The sequence below is a fragment of the Calidris pugnax genome, unplaced genomic scaffold (genome assembly GCF_001431845.1).
Source record: "Calidris pugnax isolate Ruff unplaced genomic scaffold, ASM143184v1 scaffold178, whole genome shotgun sequence".
Classification (NCBI taxonomy): domain Eukaryota; kingdom Metazoa; phylum Chordata; class Aves; order Charadriiformes; family Scolopacidae; genus Calidris; species Calidris pugnax.
Genome location: NW_015090986.1, coordinates 2,220,569 through 2,244,730, shown reverse-complemented (window position 1 = coordinate 2,244,730; position 24,162 = coordinate 2,220,569). Strand labels below are relative to the sequence as shown.

Genomic DNA, 24,162 nt, shown 5'->3' with positions numbered 1-24,162 from the left:
CCGAGGCGGGCCCCGAGGGCCCGCGGGTGCGGCCAGTCCCCAGCGGGGCGGTGTGACCCGTTCTCCGCGCTGCCCGCCGCGGCCTGCCCGCCGCCTCCGCCCCGGGACAGGCTCCTCCCGGGGGTGGGCTGAGCCGAGCCGCCCGCTTTACCCGCCACGTCTTTTCTGCGTTCCAGGGCAGGATGGGGTTCGTCTTCTCCAAGTCGATAAACGACAGCCTGAAAGCCCAGCAGGAGTTTATGGCGATGAACTCGCGGCTTCAGGTAACGCGTGTGTGTGGAGGAAGGTCGCTCCACGGGCCCCCTGCCCCGCCGGGCTGGGCGTGCGGCTTGGCCCGCGGGGGTTTGCTCTGCTGGGCTCTCCTCCCCGCCCGGGGCCCGAGGTGCTCCACCGACAGCCCCCGGCAGGCTCAGGTGTGTGAAGCACCGCTTCTCCGGATCCAGCAGCTCCCTCGGCAGGCTCCATCGGCAGCTCGGAGAGGTGGAAACTGTCCTCGCCGTAGCCAGACCCTAAAAAAACACGGTTCTGGAAGCACAACTGGGCTCCTCCAGTGTTAAGCAACATGTTAAAGTGAATCAGTAACAGCACCGTTACTAAAACATGGATACTGTTCTCGTAAAACATGTTTCAACTCTTCCACTAGGTAAAATCTTTCAAACTCTTCCCTTAGGTTCAGTCAGGTAACTGCAGTTATTCCACATTTCTAGAATTTCAGCTGTGCCTTGTTCTAGAAACCTCAAACTAAATAGGACATAGGGGATTGTTTACTCCCTCTCATAAAATAATAAAATTGCAGGAGAGAAATAAAAAAAAAAAAAGGAAAGCCAGTTGGACTAAGGTTCAGAAAGTTGTGCTGAACAGAACTTAACGTTGTAGCACTAGTCACAGCTTTCTGATTCGTTGTTAGGTGTCCTGTGATCTGCAGCGTGTTTATATGCTAAATGCTAGAATGCACCCTGAAGGGTTTAGCTGGAGTTTGTCCCTTTAGTTCTGCATTTAAATTGAATACAGGTAAAAAAAAAAAAAGTCTGAAGTAGTGTTGGACAAACTTCCAATTTAATAAATTGCCAGTAGGTGGCGGAGTCCGGTTTTCAAAGCAGCCTGCAGATGGTGGGTTGTGTAGGATCACATGTAAACTGCACTCCGGAGGTGACCCTGAAAATGTGGCTAGGAAGGAGAAAGATAGCATGAGGAAAGATCATATAGTAAAATACTGGGTAGCTCTTAGCTGTTTAAAGAAAATCAACTTTTTGCAAGGTTTGTAAACACCATTTTCTGTCTTTGCTGAGTTATGTGTTTCTCAAATGCAACCACAAGTTTTGTCTACAAACAATTTATTATTTTTTTTTTTCCCTATACAAAGGGACTTCTCTCACCCCAAAAGTTTTTGGAAATCCAAATGATGGGAAGGTTATCAGTCTGAGAAAATGATGATTAAATTAAAGTGAAGGCTTGCTTCATTATCTGCTTCTCTGCTGTGCAGAATGAAGGACAGAGTTGAGGAAACAGCTCAGATTCCAGCTAGTGTTTATAGGCTGCTGCAGCCTTTGAGTGGCAAACAGTCTTTGGCCTCCTGACCCCAGATGCCTAACAACTCTTGTTCTAGCCCAAATGCTCAGGCTAACAAAAAATAAACTTCTTCAAAGACAGTTGCAAAAAGGCCCTTTCAAGATTGCATACATACAAATTTTTTAAAGTTGCTATTTAGGAACACTGCCTTTGTTGTATTTCTTCTTTTTGACAATAGTAACAGCATAGTGGATTTATTTCTAGCACTGTAAATGCCTGATCATATCTGATTTGTACTATGTTGCAGACACACCAACCATGTTAGAGAACATGTCTCTTTTAAAAATGCAAAAAGTGGGCTGTTGTCTCAGTGCAAAAGATGCAGTGGGGGAAAAGGGGAAAAAGGAAGACTAAATTTTGAGTCATAAAGCGATGGAAGAAAATGGCTCTGCTCTGAGCTTGGGAGAGCATAGGGAAGAGAAAAAGACTGTCAGTTGTCTTTTCCATGTGTGAGTAGAACCTGTGATGTGTCTGGAGTTTAGTGTTAGACAAACTACTTTCAGACTATTTGTGCAAAATAATATAGCTTGATTTTCTTTCTTTTAGACAGAATTTGTAACTATAAATACCTGGAGAAGTTAGGTCATGTGAGGACCAGAAACAAATAGCTTAACTTAAAACACTAGGTATTCTGTTATGGTGAAATACTGGCATTTGGATGCTATTGGTTCTCCCATGTTTCTCTGAAAACCATCATATTTATTAGTAAAATAGAAGCTTTTGCTTCAAGCAATACGATGTATTTGCTATGAGAGGTTAAAAAATACTGATTTGTTTTAAACGTAAATCTATCCCAAAACAACATGTGGGATTGAAACCTCTTGGGGCTTTTCATAAATTCTGAATGTACCATGATTACAATGTTGAGGGAATAGGATACTATTGTTACTTCAAGCCAATTGGTGTGGATCAAGAAGGCATCAAAATCGTTTCTTCTTAAATGGCCTCCCTTCTAGCAGTGGTGGTGTGACACAGTCAGAATCTGTGAAGGTTTTTCCTGTTCCCTGTAGGTGAGGAGGAGCCATAAAGTTACTGGAAATTGTTTGGAACAGGATTTTTGTGCTGTCAGTTTCCATGACACAACACTCTTTTTTTTTTCTTTAAAAAAAACAACAACCAAAACCACCAACAACAAAAGGCCAAAAATTAAGTATATGTTCTCCTCTGAATAGAGAGAAGATACAAAGCTGTTCAGTCATTGACTTATCCTCTGTGGAGGTTTGTAGATTGGAAGGAGACTGGCAAAAATTGGAGGGTTAGTAATATGACAGATACTGATAAAGACCCTTCCAAATCCTAAGGCTTGGTGCATGCTAAAGCTCAGTCAGTTTTAGAGTTGCTCTGCTGTATGCTGACACTCAAACCAACTCTACTACTTCAAAATAAGGGAATGTTAAAAGGTGTTGTAAAGTTGCGTGCACATTTTTTTTTCTTTAGCCCCTTCTTGGGATAACTCTGAAAAGAATGGATTGTGGCCTTGGAAATTGCATCTTAGTACTTTTTGGAAGAATAATAAAACCTCAGCTGTCATTTTGCCTTGATACTGAAGGACTTGCTGGTTGTTTGTATTGTCTTGGTCTGGCTCCAGAATGAAATACCAGTCTGTATCAAGTGGAGAGTGTTTATGGTAAAAGTTTGTTGAGGCTTCATTTTTATCATGAGTCTGCTCCTTAGAGTGTAAGTTGCAAAATTCTTTCCAAACACTTAATATATCAGATCTACAGCTGAAAGCCTAGCATATGGCTTTGCTAAGTGTTTTTAGCCTGGCTGAATGGTTAAGAGGAGGTTCCAGGTCTCAGAGCATTTGTAGCAGATTATTTATTTTCATGAGTTGTGTAGGTCCTCTTAACAGAGTTAAAGCAAGGATTTCATGTATTTCTTGTGTTGAAGTGCTATGTTCTGTACTTTCTGTTCTGATTAGACTTCTATTCCTTGCCATTTTTTTCAAAACCTCAAATGTATACCTTGCAAAAGCTATTTCAGTAGCTATTTACTAAGAAAGCCATTTTCATGTCTACAAGTCAACCTGCAAAAAGATACACATTTTGAAACTGGCAATTAAGGATGCAGCAATATTTGTGGCTGATCGTTCATTCCTCAGTATGGATTAGAATACTTTATTTTAAGAAACTGGCTGAATTCACATACTTTGAAGCTTGCTTAAGAATTTGCTATGATGAGACAGGCTTAAGTATAATATAATTACATTGTGTTCAAATAATAAAAAAAATATTAAAACAACCTTGTGTACTCTATACATAGTGTTATTTAGAGTGATAAAAAGCAAAATCATAGTAGAAGGTCATGGCACAGTACAGATTAAAAATTAAATTTTAATTTCTTACTGTTGATTAATTTAATTCTATGACTACACGGAGCAAAGCTTACTAAATTAGTTTTGCACTACAGAAGAATATTTCTGTGCTGATGTGTAAACAACATTCTAACTTAAAGACTTCTAATTTGGGCTATAGACATAAAAAGCCCAAGCTCTCCTGTGAAATTTTTACCAAGCTTTCTCATGTATAGAGAGGAATCAAAAATGCTTTTTTGTTTTGAATGGAATCCCCCTAACTCAGTACTGTGCCACTCCCTCCTTGCTCTTCTCCCCCTGTCTTACCTGCCCTTGGTTAGATTTTAGTTTCTGCCTTGCTCTTATTGCCTCACTTTTGGCTCCAAAAAGCTGCTTTTCCTTGCTTTGCTTGGGAAGCTCTACACAGAGGAAACTAACTCAATTCCCAGGTTTCCTGTATATAGTCTCTCTGTAAGTACTCAGTAAACTACACAGAACGTAACCTTTCAGAGGAGGAGGAGGAGATTTTGTTTTATAAGGGGTTTGGGGGTTATTTTTCCTGTGGTATTATGAAAGTTAAATGACATGAAGATAGCTTGCTGTGTGAGAATAATACTGCATAGTGAACAGTGGTTTCTAGTCTGTGAAATTAAAAATTTAATTCCTTGTAGCATTTTATGTCCTTGGTAACTGTTTTCAATTATATCTCCATGTATAAGGTGTTTTCTTACAGAATGAGAAGAAATTTTCATTGAAACTGCAGAAAACATTGGTAGTACACCAAGTCATTTAATGACTGGCCGTTTTACTCTTTCATATATTAGCTTGTAACATCATTAATAATTACATCTGAATTGATGACTAGTTTATAATTTTGTTATGTCTCTTTTTCTTTTCTTTTCTTTTCTTTTCTTTTCTTTTCTTTTCTTTTCTTTTCTTTTCTTTTCTTTTCTTTTCTTTTCTTTTCTTTTCTTTTCTTTTCTTTTCTTTTCACATGAGAAATGGGAAGACAGTATCTGACTGATTTATTTGTGATATCTTTGTGTGTAGCAATCATACCTAAGGAATTAAGCACTATCTTGATGCAGTCTAACTATTGAAGTTTTCACCTGCTTACCCAGTTTTGGAAAAACTGTACAAAAAACAATGAAGAGACAGAGAAACTCTGATTTTGGTCAGAGAATAGAAGAGAAAAATCTGTTGTATAGGTGACTGCCTGATGAAGTGAATGAGGGCAGGTTAGCTGAAAAAGCAGGAATTGTGTATCTCCACCTGGATGCAGCCCTGAGTAATGTGCTGTAGGCAATCCTGCTTTGGCAGGGGAGTTGGACTAGATGATCCCTAGAGGTCCCTTCCAACTCCAAAAATTCTGTGATTCCGTGTAGCTGGAGTTTAGGCCATGTGGAAAAGATTAATTCCTAGTTTGTTGAATTGCTAAATGTGATACTGATAAGGTTCTAAACAATGAACTTACTTTATTCTAATAATTTAGAGCACAAGAAATTCTCTAAACTATTGCAGAGCATTTTTTACTATTTTTTTTTAGTAAAAAAAATAAACAAAACCAGAAACCTCAAACCAAAACCAGAAAATGAAAAACCTCTGTGTTTTCTCCAAATGAAATAATCACATTCCCCCAACCTAAAAAAATTGTTACTAGTATAGCAACACAATAGGAGCATTTTGCTGTCATGACAGATGTTAAGTAAACCAGTCTAGAACTTACCTGTTGCTTGCAGAAGCTTTTGTGAGTGACAACATGCTGGAGGTTCTGCAGCATTGAAGGGTCTGGAGAAAGGCTTGTACATGCAGAAGTACAGGTGTACACAGCCTGAGAAACACTTCCATCCAAGCAGGGAAAACAAGAGCTGTTTCTAGTCCCAAAATTGCAACATCATGGTGGTAACTGAGATATGGTAGGACAGGTCATGCAACTGGAAGTAATGGACAGATAGAAGCTCTTCAGGAAAGAGAGGTAGGGAAGTCGAGGAGAAGGGCTGCCACACGGCTGGATTTGTTACTCACAAATGGGGAAGAACTGATTTGATGATGTAGTATCAAAAGCAGTATTGGTTGTGGTGATGAGATCAGGGTCCTGAGGGAACTGAGGAAGGCAGGTAGCATGGTGCAGACCCGGGATATGGATTTTGTCTTATTCAGGGAACTGGTAGATGCCATAGGAAGCAGCTCTGGAGGACAGAGGAGTTCAGGAAAGCTGACATATTTAGAGACAACCTCCTCCTGGTGTCCCTGGCAACAATACAACTGAGGAGCAACTTTGTAGAGATGTAGGGGACACTGGAAGACATCAATCAGAGCACAAGCCAGCAGTGTGCCCTGGCGGCAGAGTCAAAAGGACCAACAAGGAGGGCTTTTATAAGCAGTAGTGCAGCCAGTAGGTTGAGGAAAATGCCTGTTGCCTTCTGTTCAGTGCTTTGTTAAAAGCATTTAAATACTGCATCCAGGTTTTGCTCCTTTTCTTTTCCTCCCATTCAAGAAAAATGTAGATGAAAAGAAGCAGTTTTACCAGCAGACCATCAAGATGGTCAAGGGCTTGGTCAGTTCTTGAGAGGAGGCCAGGTGAGTTGGACTTACTCAGTCTGGAGAGGGGTGCCTTCTGGGGTGCAGGGCCAACAGCAGCTCTCCAGCAACAGTGAGGTTATCAAGAAAGCAGAGCCAGGGTGTTCACAGCGGTGGATTGCAGGAGGGTGAGAGATTGGTTGAAATAGGATGGGGGAGCAGTTCAGACTGAATATAAGGAGAAATCTTTTCCCCCACAAGGACAACTCAGCAATGGAGCAGAGGGTCAGTGAAGCTGTGCCATCTCCATCCTTGAAGGTTTTCAAGACCTGACTGGATAAAGCACTCAGCGACCTGGTTGGATCACATAGCTGACCCTGTTCTGAGCAGGACCTGCTGAGGTCCCGTCCAACCTGAGTTAGTCTTTGATGCTCTGACCAACCTGGAATCGGGCACAGACTGTGGCCCAGTTTAATTTGTGGGTCCTACGAGGTAGGATTTCCTCACATCTGCTTCTACCCACACTGAGAATTACGAGTTACAGCTTGATGTCTGCACTCCTGTTGAGTGCCACGTGCACAGCAGCCATCTGAAACAAGTTGTGGCTTGGTCTAACTGTTAACTGACAGTTGTTAGATAGACTTCATGTGTGCGTACAGATACTGATACAGAAGTAACCTCACAAGGAAAGGAATTCAGAATTAAAACCTCAGTGTGGCCTGCCTGTCAGATTGCAAAAACTAAGCAAATACCTGCTTGCCTGTGGGAGTAATTTACTTGAAACAAAATTGTACAGTCTGCTGTGTATTTTGTAAGTTTTATAGTATATATTGCTGTGTTCACATGTAAGTTTCCCCAACACTGGTTAATATTATGTATTCAGCAGTAGCACATACATAAATTGATTAAAATGAGCAATTCCAGTAAGAAGCTATAACCATTATTTAAGCAAATCTTGTTTAAAAAATCTTGCTTTAAGATTACAGCAAGTTGGCTCTGCCAGACATTCAGGGGCAGATCAGACTCATGAGAGTAGAAGACTGGAGGACTGGAATTCTTGAAAAATGCCAGTTTTAGGAGAAAATGCTGCAGGAGGAGCCAAAAAATTGTTGAAAGTGCTGGGCAGAAAAGAAACTAGATAGTGCTTGGGGCATATAATTTTTTTCTGTGGCTAACAGATTTTTTGTTGTTGTTTTGGGATAGCAGTTCAGAGTGATTGGGAGTTTTTTTCAGTTGGGTTTTGGGGTTTTTTCCTTATCAGACAAAAGGATAATCTTCTCTGTGGGAAAGCATAATTGCATTCAGGACTCAGAGATAATCCTCCAAATTAATCTTTGATGGCAGTCACATAATGTTTGAGAAAATAAACAGGCTAGGAAAATAATATACTTCTGACAAATCTTGTATTTACCCATAATAAAAATGTTTGATTATAACCTCCTGTCTGCAATATGAATCTCTGGATAGTCTCATTCTTATTCTCCTGCCATTCCTCCTCTCTCCCTATTTTATTATGTCAGACTGTAAAGTACATTCTTCTCCCCAGGTAATATTGGATAGCCAGGAAACAGTCATAGATCAGCTTTCATAGCAGTTAGTCTTTGGGAGTTTATAGACTTGATCCCTGTTTTGTCCCCATGTAGGCATGGGAAAGGTTCCATATGCCTTGGTGAAAAAAATGCCAATATCAAATAAAGTAGTAAAGTGTTGATTTTTTCCATCTGGGCAGCGCAGTGCAATTACATCCTCTTTTCTGAAAATCTTTTCAAATCTTTTCCCTCTTTTGGGGTCCCTAACATCATACAGGTTCATTTTGGGGCATGGGAAAACTAAATTATCCTATTCTAATGAGGGCCAGCTGGTGGTCTTGAAGCTCCTCTGCAGTTTTGTACCTGATTAGATACATTTATGCTCCTTCATCTTTTTTTTTCTTTCCCCCCCCCCTTGGTGGTGGTTTTGTTTGGTGTTGGGTTTGTTTTAACAGCTCCTTTTGAAGCTTAAGTAATGATGCAAAATAATAAGGAAAACAAAAACAAGGCATTTTTTTCCCCAGTTAGTAAAAATTGTTAAGTTGAATAGCTGGGAAGATATTGCTAGGGAAATTCATCTTCCAGTACAGTAATGCGTAGTCTGACTGAAGATGAAAAAGAAAATAGCAGTTTCTCTGTAAATGAAATATCCTTTTGGACGCAGCACAGAAATGCCAAAAATGTATTTGACTTCTGCAGATTCTGTACCTGTAAAAATAATTTGCTTAATTGATTCAAATTATAAATCACAAGGTTTCTACTTCTGAGAATGACCCTTTGTTGCTCTGTGCTTTCAGGTCTTGCCTATAGAGAAAGATGTATGCATTTTACACTGTATGCATGAGCTATGGCACTTGCATGTGAGATCCATATCTGCAAATGGCTGTAATGCTCTTGATCTCATAAGAATATGATTTGGAACATTATTTCATCATAATGTTAATGTGTGAACATTAATTTAATTAGACAATAATTTGGTGTTAAAACAGATGTGTGAGAAAAGTATTTGTATTTGGAAAAACTGTCAAAAACTCAGTGAAAGCATAGATAAATGCAATTTAATATATTTTTTCTTTCCTCTACACTGTCAGCGCTTGGTTAGAGGCAGAACCAAGAGGTATGATTGCATTACTTTCCTGCCAGGGTTCTATTGCCTTAAGAGGTTTGCATTGAATGGCAATAAATGAAAGGAATGAGGCAGTTTTCATTTTCAACAGTTTGTTCTTAAATCTGAAATGAAAGAATAGAGGTACCCTGTAGCAAGCTTCTTAATAGGCCATATCTTATAACCAAATTATATTGGATTTTTTTTTTCTGAATTAAAGTAATAATAACAGTAAAAAAAATAAAGTCAGACCTATTATAAGCGATGGAAAGGGACCAGAACATTTCAATTTATATCCAGACATTCAGCAGTTTCTCGAAATAAAATCTGGCCATAATTCAGTGAAATGTTGTTTGTGTAACATTTTAGGTTGGCAGATTAGTTTAGTATTCTGATTGTCTTGATAAATCGGAAAATGCCTGAAATAATAGGCAATGGTATAATAGGCAATAGAATAAATACCAGTTCAGAGCATTATATCCAAAAAAGAAAGGTTAGATAGATTAACCGAGTATAAGTGATTAGACTTCAGGAGCATAAAAAAGATTTAGGTTTTATATACTTGTGCATAAATATCAGTATATTTTTAATATATATGTATTTATATACTGACATATAAGCTGAATCAACAGCACAGATTCTTGTAAAAAGCGAATCTAATTTTGGATTTATTAACCAGGGATGAAATTAGTCAATTTGCACTACTGATGACATTGCTGGGAAAAAGATTTTAATACTTCTTTTAATGAGCAGACAAGCTGTGGAAAGTTCAGAGGATGGTAGCAAGAATAATAAAGGCATTAGAACCTATGAGAAAAGGATGACAAAATGGTGTTTGTCTCATGCTAGAAACACTTCTGTTATGAATTTTAAGTTTGGTTGTGTGGGTGGAGCTTTTTCAATCCACTCATTTTTCTCATACATCCTTGTAGAAATATTGAGTCTTTTCCATTGCAAAAGCAAGCAAGCAAGAATTGGGATAAATATTAGGAGACTTTCAGTGCTTAACAGTCATTATATTTGTTACTTAAGAAAGGCAGTGAAATCTGTCACCGGTGGTCTTAATTGGGATAAATAAATGTTTATTCCAGCTCCTTGCATTCAGGCTAACTTTAAAGGGCTTCTGAATGTGCTTTCTTGCCTTATCCTCGTGACTGTGCAAACACAGAAGGTGAAGTACCTGAACAGAATGCAGGTCCCCTTAACTGAGGGCTGGCTAATATGTAACAGTTCTTTCTTCTAGATTTATTTTGCACTTAATACTGTTTCTTCTTTAACAACATCTCTTTTCCAACTTTACAGTTTCTAACCAGCTCAAACACCTAAGTAAATGTGATTATTTATTTATTTTTTTAAATACAGAAGTTTCCTGGTTTTAAGGGCTTAATGCTGATTTTTCTGTGAGTGCTGTTGTGTTGTGTTGCCCATGAGATTTTTATCTAGCACAGATTACAAGATATTGTAACTTCAGTTATACAACTGTTTGTTATTGGTGTTTGGTTTTCATCTCAATGGCTTTCTGAAAATGTACACAACAATAATAAGGTTTATGTATGCCCAGAAAGAAATAAGTTTAAACGTTTCAACAGGAGTTTAATGTTTTTTCTTTTTTCCTATTGGGAAGTACGTGATAATCTAGTTATCCTCCTAGTGGTTTTTGAAGTTCTTACTTTTTAAGAAACAGAATTTTTTGTGGTAACATATGTAGGATATAGCGAAGGAGACAGCTAAAGCATTTTAAACAATTGTTCAAGTGAAAAATGAGATTACTCACTTAGCATAGATAAAATACAAGTAGTATTTGTGCCTGCATAGTTAAGAAGACAAAAGTTTTTTTTATACAAATATGTACACCTTCCTTTAGTTATTGTTTGTGAGATTTGAATTGAATAATGGATTCTACTGTCCTTAGGATATATTAATCCATAACACTTTGCTGAACTTCCTTTACTACTGCAGCTGCAGAGAATTTTGTGAGGGAGAGATGAGGAAAACCTGATTTATTTATCAGGCAGCTCAATGATCTCCTCTGCCCTAGCTGGGAAAGAATTAATATTTGAGGGGAAGGTTTTATATGCATAATTTGTATTTCAGTTAAATTAAAAGTGTATTAGGAATGTAAAGATGCTATTACAAGATAGGTCAGTATGAGTTTTATGACAAACTAGACTTTCTGTTTTAGTAATTCAACTTAAAAAGAAACACAAAATGTTAATGAAAACCAGAGAAGAAGAAAACAAAACTTTTGAAAAGGGAAAATATTAATGTTTGTTTGATATGTAGTAAACTAACAATACTGCATCGTAGACAGGTGAGATGAATTGACTTAATAAATCTATCATTTTGGTTTTGGTATGAACCTGTAACTTTTACATGTTCCTGCCCTTATGCTTGGATGCTTTTTGAGTAATGAGCTAAAAGTAAGAATGAAAAAGAGAGTATAAGAAAGTATGAGTAAGGACAGGGGGAGATGCTCTCTGTTTTATTTGAAGATGAAGTATATTTGCAGATAGTATTGTAGGATTTTGTTGGGGTTTTTCTTAATAAATTACATTAACCCATTACTCAGTCAACATACTGTTGATGATTTTTCAGTTGATTATAAAATGAGGTGGCTGTTGAAAGGCTGCTATCGTTTGACTTTCAGCAAGAAGAATGGCTAATATTAAAATGCCAGTGAGTTTCTGAACAATAAAACTTCTTTCCATACTTTTTCACTTTCATTGATCAAAAAAAAAAGAGAACTTACACACGCATAAGCTGCTTTCTGTAGGGTCCTTCCTGTGCCTAATAAAATTTGCATGATGACATTCTTTCCATCTACAGATTTGCCAACTTACCTTTGTCGGCACAAAGATAAGTTGTGCCACATCCATGATGATACCTGAACAATTTAATTTTTCCTAATGTCTTAGACACTGAGTAATTTTCTGCAGGGTTTTTGTAAGTCCCTAACTTTTTCCTCTCTGAAGTTTTCACTGAGAATTAGTCAAAATTATTTTTATTTTTAAGTTCTATTACAATGAAAACAATTGTTCCCTTTCTTCTGTGTGAAGCTAAATGTAAGAAAGCTTTCCCTTTCCTGACTACTAACATCCTTTTCCCTTTGGGGTGGGAAATCACTAGATTTGTTTTCTATTGACAAGATACTAGTAGCGCTTGTGGCATCTCTAATGCATTTGTCTTGGAGCATTAGAAAAATTGTTTTGCCCCTTAGGTGATCTGGGCTTAATTCAGGAAATAAATGCTCTCTGGTAACAATTCTATATCCTTATTAGTCTGCGTGCATCAAATGGAACAGAACAAGATGAATGATATCTGTACTGGGGAAGATTAGAACAATCCATCTCGCAGGAAAAAAGCCAGTTTGGCTGGTATTAGCTGGGGGATTGTATGCTCTGCCTGGTCACTGTAAAGAAATTAATGCAGTAGTTTACAAAGAGCAGATTTTAATAGCTATTTCTAACATGCAAGCACTACCAGCAAAAGATGCAAAGCAGACTGATTGCTCCAGTTCTACCAGTCCTTTTGCTGGGGAATAGCTGGGATTGTTATATATCATTGTGAATGCAGGTTGCTTAGGTAAAACTTTTGTTTTGCTTGGAGGTGCACTGCAGCTGACCCTTACACCTGTAGGCTTAATTTGTTAGGGGGATTTAACGGACTTCAAAGGAAAAATTAAAGTAGGCAGCCTTCTGAAGCTGCCTACTTTAACACTGTGAATTTCCATAGTTCCTTCCTTCTTGGTAGAGGAAACCTACCATTTTAGTCTTCTGCTTTTAAGTCCACTGAAGATGAATCTGGCCATTTACTTGTTTTTCTATTAAATACTATTTCTTGAATGCTAAGTTAAAAAAAAAAAAAAAAGGGGGGGGGCAGGAAAGAAGAGCCTTGTATTGAGCAGAACTTATAAAAGCTCAGGAAGTACAGTGGATAAGTAAAGAGATTTTATACTTACTTTAATTTCATAAAAAAAAAGTGGTGTAAAGAGAGACACAATAATTTTGCAGGTCGGAATCTGAAATGGTTAGGAAGAAACATCATATTTGCAGGTTTTGTTGGTATTATGACACCCTCTCATACTGCAGTATCATTTTACAACCATTTCTTCTGGTTATCATTTTGATTCAACACTCTCAGTCTTTATTTCTTTTTTAAAAAACAGCTCTATAGGGCACATGAGGAGTGTACCTAGAGGCATTACTTGGGAATGGAAATAACAATCTTACTTATACAATTATTAGTCACATTTCAAAATGACTTGATATTGTAACTCTTTTTCTTAAACCGCTTGATCTATTTTACTATTCCTACAACATGGATACCCGTTTTTTACATAGTTGACTATCCAATAACTTTGGTTTGTCTTTATAGAGCTTGTATATAACTCCTGAGAATTCTGAACACTGATAACAGTACCTTAAAACTGTGCTTGCTCTGTAAATAAGGTTATTAAATGCAGGTGGAGGACATCCTTCTTCACTCTGTTGCACGTTCGTTGGTCAAAGGCTACACAGCAGAAGCATGGAAATACTAGCTTACTGCCAAGAAATCTTACTTTCATACCACAATCCATTGGATTGGCCCTCTCCTTTGACAGCTTAAAACGCCAAATGGATTTAGGTGCTTTGGATGTTATTTTCTTTTCATATAGTATGTCATTCCAGTAACTTATTGACAACAACAGGAATATAAAGGAATTTTTTTCCGTACAGTTTACATTCTGACTTGAGGCTAATATTGTTAGATGCCTTTCTTTTTATGATAGCTCTTAGCTTGTAAATATTTTGTAATTTCTCTTTGCACTTAGAAGCTTTAAAAATTGAGTTTTCTTTTTAGGGAGTGTAGTTTCTTGCAGTGCTAATAATTTTAATTGCTCTGTGTACTTGATGCGAAAAATATTTGCAAACAAGCTTTGAAGCGGCAGGATAAAACATTTAAGACTGATTTATTTTAACTGTTTGATCTAGAGGCCCATTTCCTGACACTGCTGTGTGCATGCTGGTCTTAGAACCAAGCAGACACTGCATAATTATTACATGTTATCATCTCTGTATTGCACTCTGGTGGCTTACAATGGAGGTGTAAACAAAGGTACCACTATTCTATTTTCCATTTATTTTTGCTAAACAAGCGTTTGCAGCAGCTTCTGGTTTTGCACATTGATTGGGAAAGATGATACCTAAGGACAGTCATGTAAGGGTTTAGTCTTTCATCTGCTTATGGAATGTCAGGTGCATTGCTCCTGCAAGGGGTTTGTGCAGTTACTTAGCTATATTACCTGCACGCCAAATTTTGTACGTGTTCCGTAAGTGATTTGCAGATTCTTTGTATGTGTGACTGTCACATTTTTGAAAAATTCAGCCTAATTTTCATTGTGCCTCTGAGTACTCAAAAGATAGAAGTTATTAATTGTTTAAAAAATGCTTTCAGAGTCTCTGATAATTGAAAAACTGTGAGTGAAAATAACCTTCTATTATAGGCACAGTAGCCGTGGCCTGTAACAGATGTGCAAGAGATTAGCCTGTGACAAAAGTGGAGGTTCTTTTAATATGAGTGTAAGGCTATTCCAACACATTCTTCATGTCTCTTTTTTCTTAGATTTAGATAGAGAGTTTCAGAACTTAAGCAGAAATCGTGTATATTTATGTGGCTGATAATTCCTTCTAAGGTAGATTAATTCCTTCTCTGTCTGACTATCTGTTTACCAGTCTGCCAGCATAATATGTCTTTGTGATGGTGACATGAAATACAGTTCCCTAAATAGGCTTTACTGGCACAACCACGCTCAAGTCAAGTGTTTGTTCTGCCCAGTATTTCAGAAGGATTGAGGAAAACAGCGTATCTGCCAGGACAGCTATTAAATACATCTGGGTGCAAACAGAGGTTTTATCCAAGGGTGATTACTACATCTTCGTGTCTCCAGATAAATTTTGACCTGCACAAAATACAGCAAAGAAATTGTATGTAATACATGTGGACACTTTGCAGTGACTCTGTTTTTCATTTCTGTTGAGCCTTTGTACGCCACCCTACATGCCATTTGTTTTGCTTTGTGCGTCACCTTAATACAAAAGCCAAAGTAGAATCTGTTCCTTCCTACAGCATCTGAACATGAAACAGAAAGGCAGAAAGAAAGAGAGAAAACAAGCTAAGAGTCTGAAGTATCAGAAATGTCCAATTTATCTACCAGTGCTGATGTGGCTTGTAATCCAGAGAGGACTGTTTATTTTTCTGCAAGTTGTCAAAGTTGATTAAATTATTTCAGATGAGAATTTTCTCCCACTGGATTTAAATCAATGACATGATGGTATAAAATGCTCTTTTCTGTGGTTTGACATCATTGTGACAGTCTGAAGAATAATCAATAGAAATGATAAGGATGGTTACCACTGACTAGTTTATTAGCATTATCAGTTTCACAGTGACTGACCTTTTCCCTCTCCGCCTCACTTCTCTTCAACTGTCATGTTTCATTTTGTCAGATTGATTTCCTTTTACTATAACAGTTGGTATGTGGCAGACTTCAAATGCTAATCAGCCCTTACAGTTTCTCACGTGGTGTTGAGAAACCACTAGCTGTATTTAAAAAAAAAATGGAAAGTTATTTCTGAGTCCTCCTGTGAGTGTTATAAAATATAAAAGGTTACTTGCTACTACTACCCATTGTATTTTGAAATTGCTAAGCTTAAATTTTAAAATTGCATGATCAACATAGTCAATAAAGGAGTTTTTACTATCATTTAAGAAAAATCTGTTAATTATCGAATTAAACTCACAGAAGTTTATGTAGGTTTTTTTTTTTAGATTATGATATTAATTGTACTTGTATATGTGTCTCTAAAATATGGTCTAATTGTTGGAAGTCATAATTTCTTAACAGTAATAAAAGAGCATGCTTGAATGTGTACCCGTGCGTCCACATTACAACTTCATCTCCCTTGTGCCATTGCACAAGCAATCTGGCTGGGAAAACTACAGCAGCTCCCTTCCTCCCATGGTAAATCTGCACCTGAGACTCTTTACATGACTATGCTTGCATAAAAACTATAAGTAAATAGTCCCTATTGAAGTTTTTATGGCTATATAGATGAGAAGCTTATGTATTTAAAATGAAGTAGAATTTATTCGCTAAGACATGGCACTTGGTTGGTGAACTGTTGTTCACCTGGTGTGTATGATGTGCAACTGTGGCTTGCCTCCTCAATAATCAACTTCTCCCGTCAGTGAGATTATTCTAAATAAGCTACAGCATGCCTCTGCTAAGTTTGAATGATACACTTTATTTTTGGATCTTATAACCTATAAAGTTCTGTGTGTGAAGTTAGGGTTTGCAGTAAAGCGAATGCCTGCTGTTCTTAATTCTTGTTTCTGATCTGCCATAATGGGAAAAGAAGTCATCTTAAAATGTCATTGCAAAATAAGTCCTAAGGGAGTAGGACTTGGCCTTTGTCATAAAATCTGCATGTTAATAGGGCAAAAGTCTTCTCCACCTCTTCAGTTCCCCAGTGTGGCTGGCATTTTCAATAGAACACATGTGGAGGAAAATAAGACACAATTACTAAGAAATTAACAGCTGAAAATGGGATATTGATTTGAACCACAGTCAAACATGATTTGATTTTCTGTCTTTCATCTAATTTGGAATCATCTTTTGTGGTGGACTCCTGAGTCTTTCCCTAGATAGATCTGCTTTCAAATCCTGACTTGCTTAAGGTTAACGTGATCTTAATCTTAATAGTTTTGCCTTAAGATCTGCCAATAGTTGCTCCGTGTAAAGTCAGTGTATCGGGCTATCCTGGTCACTCAAAACTGTCAGAGCTCAAGATGCTGAGCTCAGATTGGCATGTTAAGTGGGTGAGCAGAAGGATATTGCCACTGAATTTTTCTAAATTTTGAACAATTGGGGAACACAGAAGTTGCCTGAGTGTCCACATAGGTGCTTAATTTTGCAATTTAGAGCATCCAAGATTAATTTAAATGCATATACTCTTTTAGTGTCAAACATGGCTCATAAACCTCTTCCATGGTTTATGGCAGCAGCATTGACCCGCCTCATCCGGCAGCGCAGTGGCTAAGGTGCTCTCTAAAAAGAGCTCAGGTGTACTCCAAACTGTTTTTTTCTACAATTATTCCAGTAAGTTCAAATTGTGTGGGGAAAGTCTGTTCTGGGACAACTTTAGCCGTAACCGTTGCTCTGTTTTCCCTTTCATTTTCCTTAAGGAAAGCTTGAAATCCAGTGAAGTCAGTGTGGAATTTCCCTTCATTACGCTGATTCCCATTGCAGTCCAGCAGCTACAGTGCTCTAGTCTTTTGTTTTGGGAAGATTAAACTATGCTAAGTGACAAAATTGATCTTGGAAATGGAAAGCAAGAATGAAGATTTTTTCAGAATAAAGGAGGACAGAACAAAGGGCATTTCTGTTACTTGGAAGAGGTATTCCTGGGTATGCCATAAGATTGCGTAGGTTCCCAGAGATTTTGGAGCATATAAGTAATGACTAATAAAAATAGATTTGAAAACAAGCTTCTGCACTCATACTGTAGATTACTTAGCATCCCTAAAAACATCTCAGTGCTTTCTTGGTGCTGCGTGGTAATTTTATGGGAAAAAAAGATCGTTTGTAGTAAATTGTTCATTGTAACATCATACAACTTCAGTAATAGCAAAAACTAAACTATTAATTTAGCTGAATGTCATTAGATCTACTTTTTATTGCCTTCTGTGCATTAAGATTCCTCTGAAACCTTTTCTTCTTGGCTATGTTACATTTCCCAATGTACACATAAAACACTCATCTCTAAGATACATCAGTCTAAAGCTTCCCTCCAATACACCTTTTTTTAATACATTAATTTAAATACAGTGTTGTGTTTCATCTAGGTAAGATTTTACATCCACATTGAAGAAGTTTGCTCAAAGGAAAGGAATTACAAGCATTTTTCTATGTGTTTTTCACCCCATTATTTTTGGATTGGGTACCGTGTAGAAAGGTGAGGGTTAGGGTTTTTCAGTAGGAAAAAAAAGTTCTACTAGAAAAAAATGTGAAAATGTGTTTGGTTATGTTATCTAGCTGTTGTTTATAATATACAAAACAGTTGTTTTCATTTGTACTAAGTTATTTATATAAATTACTTGTAGATATACATGAAAGTGTCCCTGGGCTTCTGAAATTTGATATGACAGGCTCCTACAGAAAGGTGCTTGTTTGACCTTAGTGTCTGTGACATAGGAATTATCTTTTTCTTTCAGTACTTGGGTTTTGAAGAGCTATCGAAGTCTAATTTGTGTGAAGGGGTTTATTTGTTGGGGTTTTTTTTGTTGTTTCTTTTCAAAGAACTCATGTTGCGATTATTTAGTTTGCTTTTGTATATTTAAACCTACAACTTTCTTTTTGTTCTGTGCTTACTTCTTTCTATGCTCCAAGCATATTAAACTCTTTTTCTTCTCCATTAAGTTTCCTTTTAGCAAGACCTATATTTCAGTGGCATATCCTTGTCCCACTTCCTCCCCATGTCCTGCTTCAAATTGAAGCTCATTTAGGGTAATACTGTGTATCTTGGAAGCGTAGGCTCCTTATCTGTGCTGACTGGCAAACAAAGCATCCCTTAATACGTTTCACACATGTGCAAACTACACACATAATGAAATTGAAGGGGAAAATAGAGGTCATTAAATTGATATTACACGTCATTATTTTATCTTGTCGCATCAACCCTCAGCAATTTACCAGGCTTAGGATATTGGGGACCACAATGAGGCTAATTAAGGGGCAGTGTGCTTGTTTACATTAGAATTTCCAAGTGTCTCATAGGTGACAAAATAAAATATAATTATTTTGATATTTTATTAAGTGGTTTGTCAGGCATTATATAATTACTTGTTCTGAAAAAAAAAGCAATCTGAAAATTATGGATGTCAGGAAGGTAGAGCCTGTTCACACTTTTTGTGAGAACAGCAATTGCAATGTAAGTCTTGAGGAAAGAGAAACAGATGAAACAGTATTGTGAGACTACAGTAAATGTTGTTTTTCCTTCTGTGTACAATTATATGTAATTAGATCTGTCCTTTTTTATTATGCTGTCTAAAAAATTAATTCTACCTATTTAGGTACTGAATGAGCTTGTAAATAAGACAGCAAGATCAACATAGTCTGAAGAAATAATTAGTAACAATTTAACAGAAATTGTTCTGTTCAGGCTAAATCAATAGTAATGGAGATGAATAAATGGGTTGAAACCTCAAGTAATTACATATCCTTTAAATTATTCTTGAATTAGAAAGCAGGAGAAAAGAACATATTTAATTACTTTTATAGATGCATGAGAAGAGAACTTTCTGAATTCTCTCTTTGTCCTTTCTTTTCTAGAATACAGTTTTTTAGGTAGCTGGTATTCTGTTTCCTGTACCTTGTTGTACTTTTTGTTCAACACTGTTGGCTAGGTTAGACATACTAGCTCAGGTAACTCTGTTTTTTCCCAAAAAATGAGTTACAAACATTAATGGGAAGAAGTAGACTTCTTATTGTGTTAACTAACTTCTGTACTCAGGTTTCAGACTGCTTAGTTTCAGCACAATTCTTATTTTTTGCATCACTAAGGATGAAAGACTATTGTTCTTTTTGGTGTTTTGTACAGTAGAGAAGAACTCTTAAGAAATACTAAATTTACCTTTATTTGATAGAAAAGTACCAATAGGTTTAGATGGGGCATGTAATTAAAAAATAATAAATCTAATAGTCTGGTTTTTTATTCTTATGCACCATAGACAGTTCTACTTTGACATGTGAATATACTGTCTAGATTTTACTTTCTGCATTATTGTTTTTAATTTCAGTTACAGAAGTATTTTTTCATGGACTTTTGATATGTATTCCAGTATCTTGAAGAGATCTGATATCTTCTCATTGTTTTCTCTATATTTGTAACTGTGGCGTTTCAAAAGAGTTAATAGCTTTATGATGCATCACAGAGAAGATAAATCCTCAAAGGACAAAAAGGTGTCAAGATTTACTCTAAAGATACTATCAGCTAAATTAAAATCAAGCAGAATAAATTGGAAAGTAGCTGGATGCTCCCATTTGAATCACCATGGAAATGCAAAGGTCAGAGAACGTTAAATTAGACCATGCTGCTGAGACTGGGGGAACTCTTAAAAACTAACACTGGTATTTTGGTTTTCTTGACCTTGAGAAGCAGCATTAGAAAGGTTCTGCGTTAAAGGATTTGCTAATTGACCTAAACGCTTTCTTGGTATAAACTATTCTGAGATATTACTGAAGAATAATTCAATCTCAATCAAAAGGTATGAATGACTGAAATAAAATAACAAAAAAAACACCTTTATCAGTTAGTGTTTTGGATTTATAGAATCATCGAAACGTTTTGGTAGGAGATGACCTTTAAGATCAAGTCCAACCGTTAACCTAACAATGCCAAGTTACCACTAAACCATGTCCCCTCAGAGCTATGCATCTTTCACATAGCTCCAGGGATGGTGATTCCACCACTTTCCTGGGTAGCCTGTTCCAATCCTCTATAACCCATTTGGTGTAGAAATTTTTCCTAATATCCATCCTAACCCTCCCCTGGCACAACTTGAGGCCATTTCCTCTCGTCCTGTCGCCTGTGACTTGGGAGAAGAGACCGACCCCCACCTGTCTACCACCTCCTTTCAGGTAGTTGTAGAGAGCAATAAGGTCTCCCCTCAGCCTCCTCTTCTCCAGGCTGAACAACCCCAGCTCCCTCAGCTTCCCCTCATAAAACTTGTTCTCTAGACCAATGAGAGATTGACTCCATTGTTAAAATAAATGGATGACTTAATTTTGTTTAACCTCTCTTTCTTCTTCAGCTGGAAAGGCAACTACTGATGCAGAACCAGATGAGAGAGAGACAAACAGCCATGCAGATTGCTTGGACACGGGAATTTCTAAAATATTTTGGGACATTTTTTGGACTTGCTGCTGTAGGTTTAACAGCTAGGTATGAAGTTTGTTTCCTAATAGAAAATATAACTATATTACATTTTTATTTCTGTGATGCTGGATCTTCCTCTTGCATTATAACAGGGAGTTATTTTTATCCAGTAACTGCTCAAAGGTTGATCAGATGACAAAGTGACTGTGATTTCTGTCTGCTTCCAGATATGTTTTGATTATGCCTGTACTGAATTGACAATAAACTGATAGAGCTGAGGTATCAAAAGTTCAATGTAAATTAAAAATTGTGTGTGGAACAGGAGGGATTGTTTAAAAGCCATGCCATTTTCTTGTCTGTATTGTGATTTAATGAACTGTTAATGAGCAAAAAATACTCCACCATCTGGGTTTTTTAATATGTTGGTGAACAAGAGGACATATTCTGAAGTCTGTTCACTTAAAATTTGAATCAAGATATTCACCCAAGGGGGAAGAAACCCTGGCTAATAAAGCTGTATTCCATGGGGAAGAACTTGCATTATTGGCCTTCTGTTTGTTAACATGTTTTTCTTGTGCTATAGCATGATTAGGGGAATGTAGGAAATATTTGTCGGTTTGTTTTGTGTATATAGTACAGATGAAATGCATCTTATGCATTATGCATTCTCTGTGGACTCAGATATATTTGGAACTGAACATAGTGTCTTGATTGCTACGTGTTGCATGTAGCTGGATGGATATATGCGTGCACACATGCATGCTACCTGAGTTAGATTATCCCATTGTTGTTAGATATATTCAAAAGCCACTTGAAGCATTTTTTTTAATACCCTGGGTTTGACAGTTGAGCAAGAAGGCAACCAGAAGACGAATGCTTCTGAGGAAATTAACACTTCTTTGATTAGAGAGTGTAGAAGGACACACAAGTCCTAGACAGTCAAGGCCAACCTAAAGGAAGAATGTGCTGAATGCCATAAATAATCTTATTTTTTCTTTCTTTTTTTTTTTTTTTTTTTCCCTAAACAGAGCAATAAAAAAGAAGAACCCAGGAGTTTTACTGCCAATAGTTCCCTTAAGCTTTATATTTGCCTATCAATATGATATGGGCTATGGGACACTGTTGCAAAGGATAAAAGGTATGTGTGTATAATTCTGGCTGGTTCATACATGGAACCAAGTTTAATATGGCTGGGAGAAAACTTGCAATAGATTTTCTCTTTTTTTATGGACAAAAATCTTACTCTTTCATTTCTTGTCTTCTCTATTACAATCAGATACTTCCCCAGTCAAAAGTAATCACCCTACTTTTACGGCTTTTCCCTCCAGTTAAGACTGCTTGTTAATTTCTCCCCTCTTGTTTCAAAAATTTGCATTCTAAGGCTATAAACACAGCTCAAGTAAGCATTGCATATATGTGAGAAAAGACAGATCTAGTGATTTACTTCCATATTCCACTCTGCTGCTGCTGTTTTGGCAAGGGATAGGGATCATAAGAGCAGATAAAGGGATACAGAATTGTCAGCTGATCATCTTGCCACAGTGCCCTGCTAAGCTGCAAAAATTAAGGTAAGTCCCAAAAAGTGGTGTCTTGCCTCATGGTTGCCAGTGGCAGGTCTGATCAAGTGATGGGTATTGAGGATTGTGGAGGTACATTTACATGTTTGCTCTGAATCCTATTGAAGGAGACATGCTAAGAGAATGTTCACTTTAAGTGAAGACAGCATTGGCTTGTCATCTTCACAGATCATTTTAGTTAACTAGCCTGATTTTCCTGTCTGTTACTGACACAAACACACTGAAACAAAATGAAAATTTATTTCAACTCTTGGTCTTAGCCTCCAGATCTAAGAGCTAGGTTTCTTAACTCTGTGTACGTCATTAAAATAATGATAGAAAAATTAGGCATACTCTGAGATATTTCCTGCTGCATACAGGTGCAGTGCAAACATATTCAGGTGATGCAGCAATGTACATCTGTGAACTTTTCATAAACCCCGCTAAATAAATTTATTTGGATTTTTATATGAAGAAGCAGCTAAGCACAGGGAGAAACACTGAGTGGCTCTTGGAAATCCAAGAGCTGAAAAGGACATTAGTACATACAATGCAGAAGGAATACTTGGAATTTAGGATTTGTTAATTTATTTTTATTTTTTTTTAAATGACCACATGTTCATTCAAGAATTTTGAAAGAGTGAGTATATCATAATGCAAACCCCCTGGCAAGAGTATGTAGTGTGTTTCCAAATAGGAAAAGTCATCTTCGTAACTTCAGATCTATTAGGGCAACTTCATCCATATGCAACATTTGTGAAAAGGTTTGGAAGAAAAGAAGCTATGGGGACAAAGATAAAATGAAATATGCCAAAGTAACTCTGTCTTTTCCAGGAAAATAATTTCTCTTTTCCAAAAGAAATGTGGTAGATCTACTATAAACTCATGAAAACATTTAGTGTGGTATCACATGAAGGTTAAGTTAGCATGAAAAACATGGAAATTAGTAGAAAGGTAAGCACTGGAGTAAAGAGAAGATGTCAAAATTTGTGCTTAAAGGGGAAGTAGCGGGGATATTAGCAATATTCCTTAAGAAGATGTCAAAATTTGTGCTTAAAGGGGAAGGCTAGGCTTTAGCGGGGATATTAGCAATATTCCTTAAATTGTGAAAAGGTTTGGAAGAAAAGAAGCTATGGGGACAAAGATAAAATGAAATATGCCAAAGTAACTCTGTCTTTTCCAGGAAAATAATTTCTCTTTTCCAAAAGAAATGTGGTAGATCTACTATAAACTCATGAAAACATTTAGTGTGGTATCACATGAAGGTTAAGTTAGCATGAAAAACATGGAAATTAGTAGAAAGGTAAGCACTGGAGTAAAGAGAAGATGTCAAAATTTGTGCTTAAAGGGGAAGTAGCGGGGATATTAGCAATATTCCTTAAGATTTTATCTGGATCTGCTTTTATTTAGTATTTGAAATTATGATTAGGTTATAGTAACCAAATCTTTATGGATCTTTATGTGGATGACAAATTTGATTGGTGTCATCAACAAAGAGGAAATGCACTGTAGTACAAGAAGAGCTGGTGACGTGAAGAACTGAGATAATAAAATAGGATTTGATTTGATAAGGTCAATGAGAAGCTAGAGACTAATAGGGATTTCTACCGTCAGAGGTCACCATTTGGAAATGATAGAAAAAGGGAAAAACCTGAATGTATTAAGTGATCACAGA

At 37.0% G+C, this 24,162-nt stretch overlaps 1 protein-coding gene across 1 annotated transcript in view; it reads left to right on the top strand.

Annotated features, from left to right (window-relative positions):
- Nucleotides 1–32: 32 nt before the first annotated feature.
- The window catches only part of PLGRKT (plasminogen receptor, C-terminal lysine transmembrane protein), a 28,744-nt gene continuing 4,614 nt past the window's right edge, over nucleotides 33–24,162 (top strand). Inside the window, exons 1-3 of the mRNA XM_014954001.1 lie at nucleotides 33–263; nucleotides 20,867–20,997; nucleotides 21,960–22,069. Of these exons, the coding sequence (XP_014809487.1) occupies nucleotides 183–263; nucleotides 20,867–20,997; nucleotides 21,960–22,069 (322 nt within the window). The 5' untranslated portion in view covers nucleotides 33–182. The remainder of the gene's footprint in view (nucleotides 264–20,866; nucleotides 20,998–21,959; nucleotides 22,070–24,162) is intronic.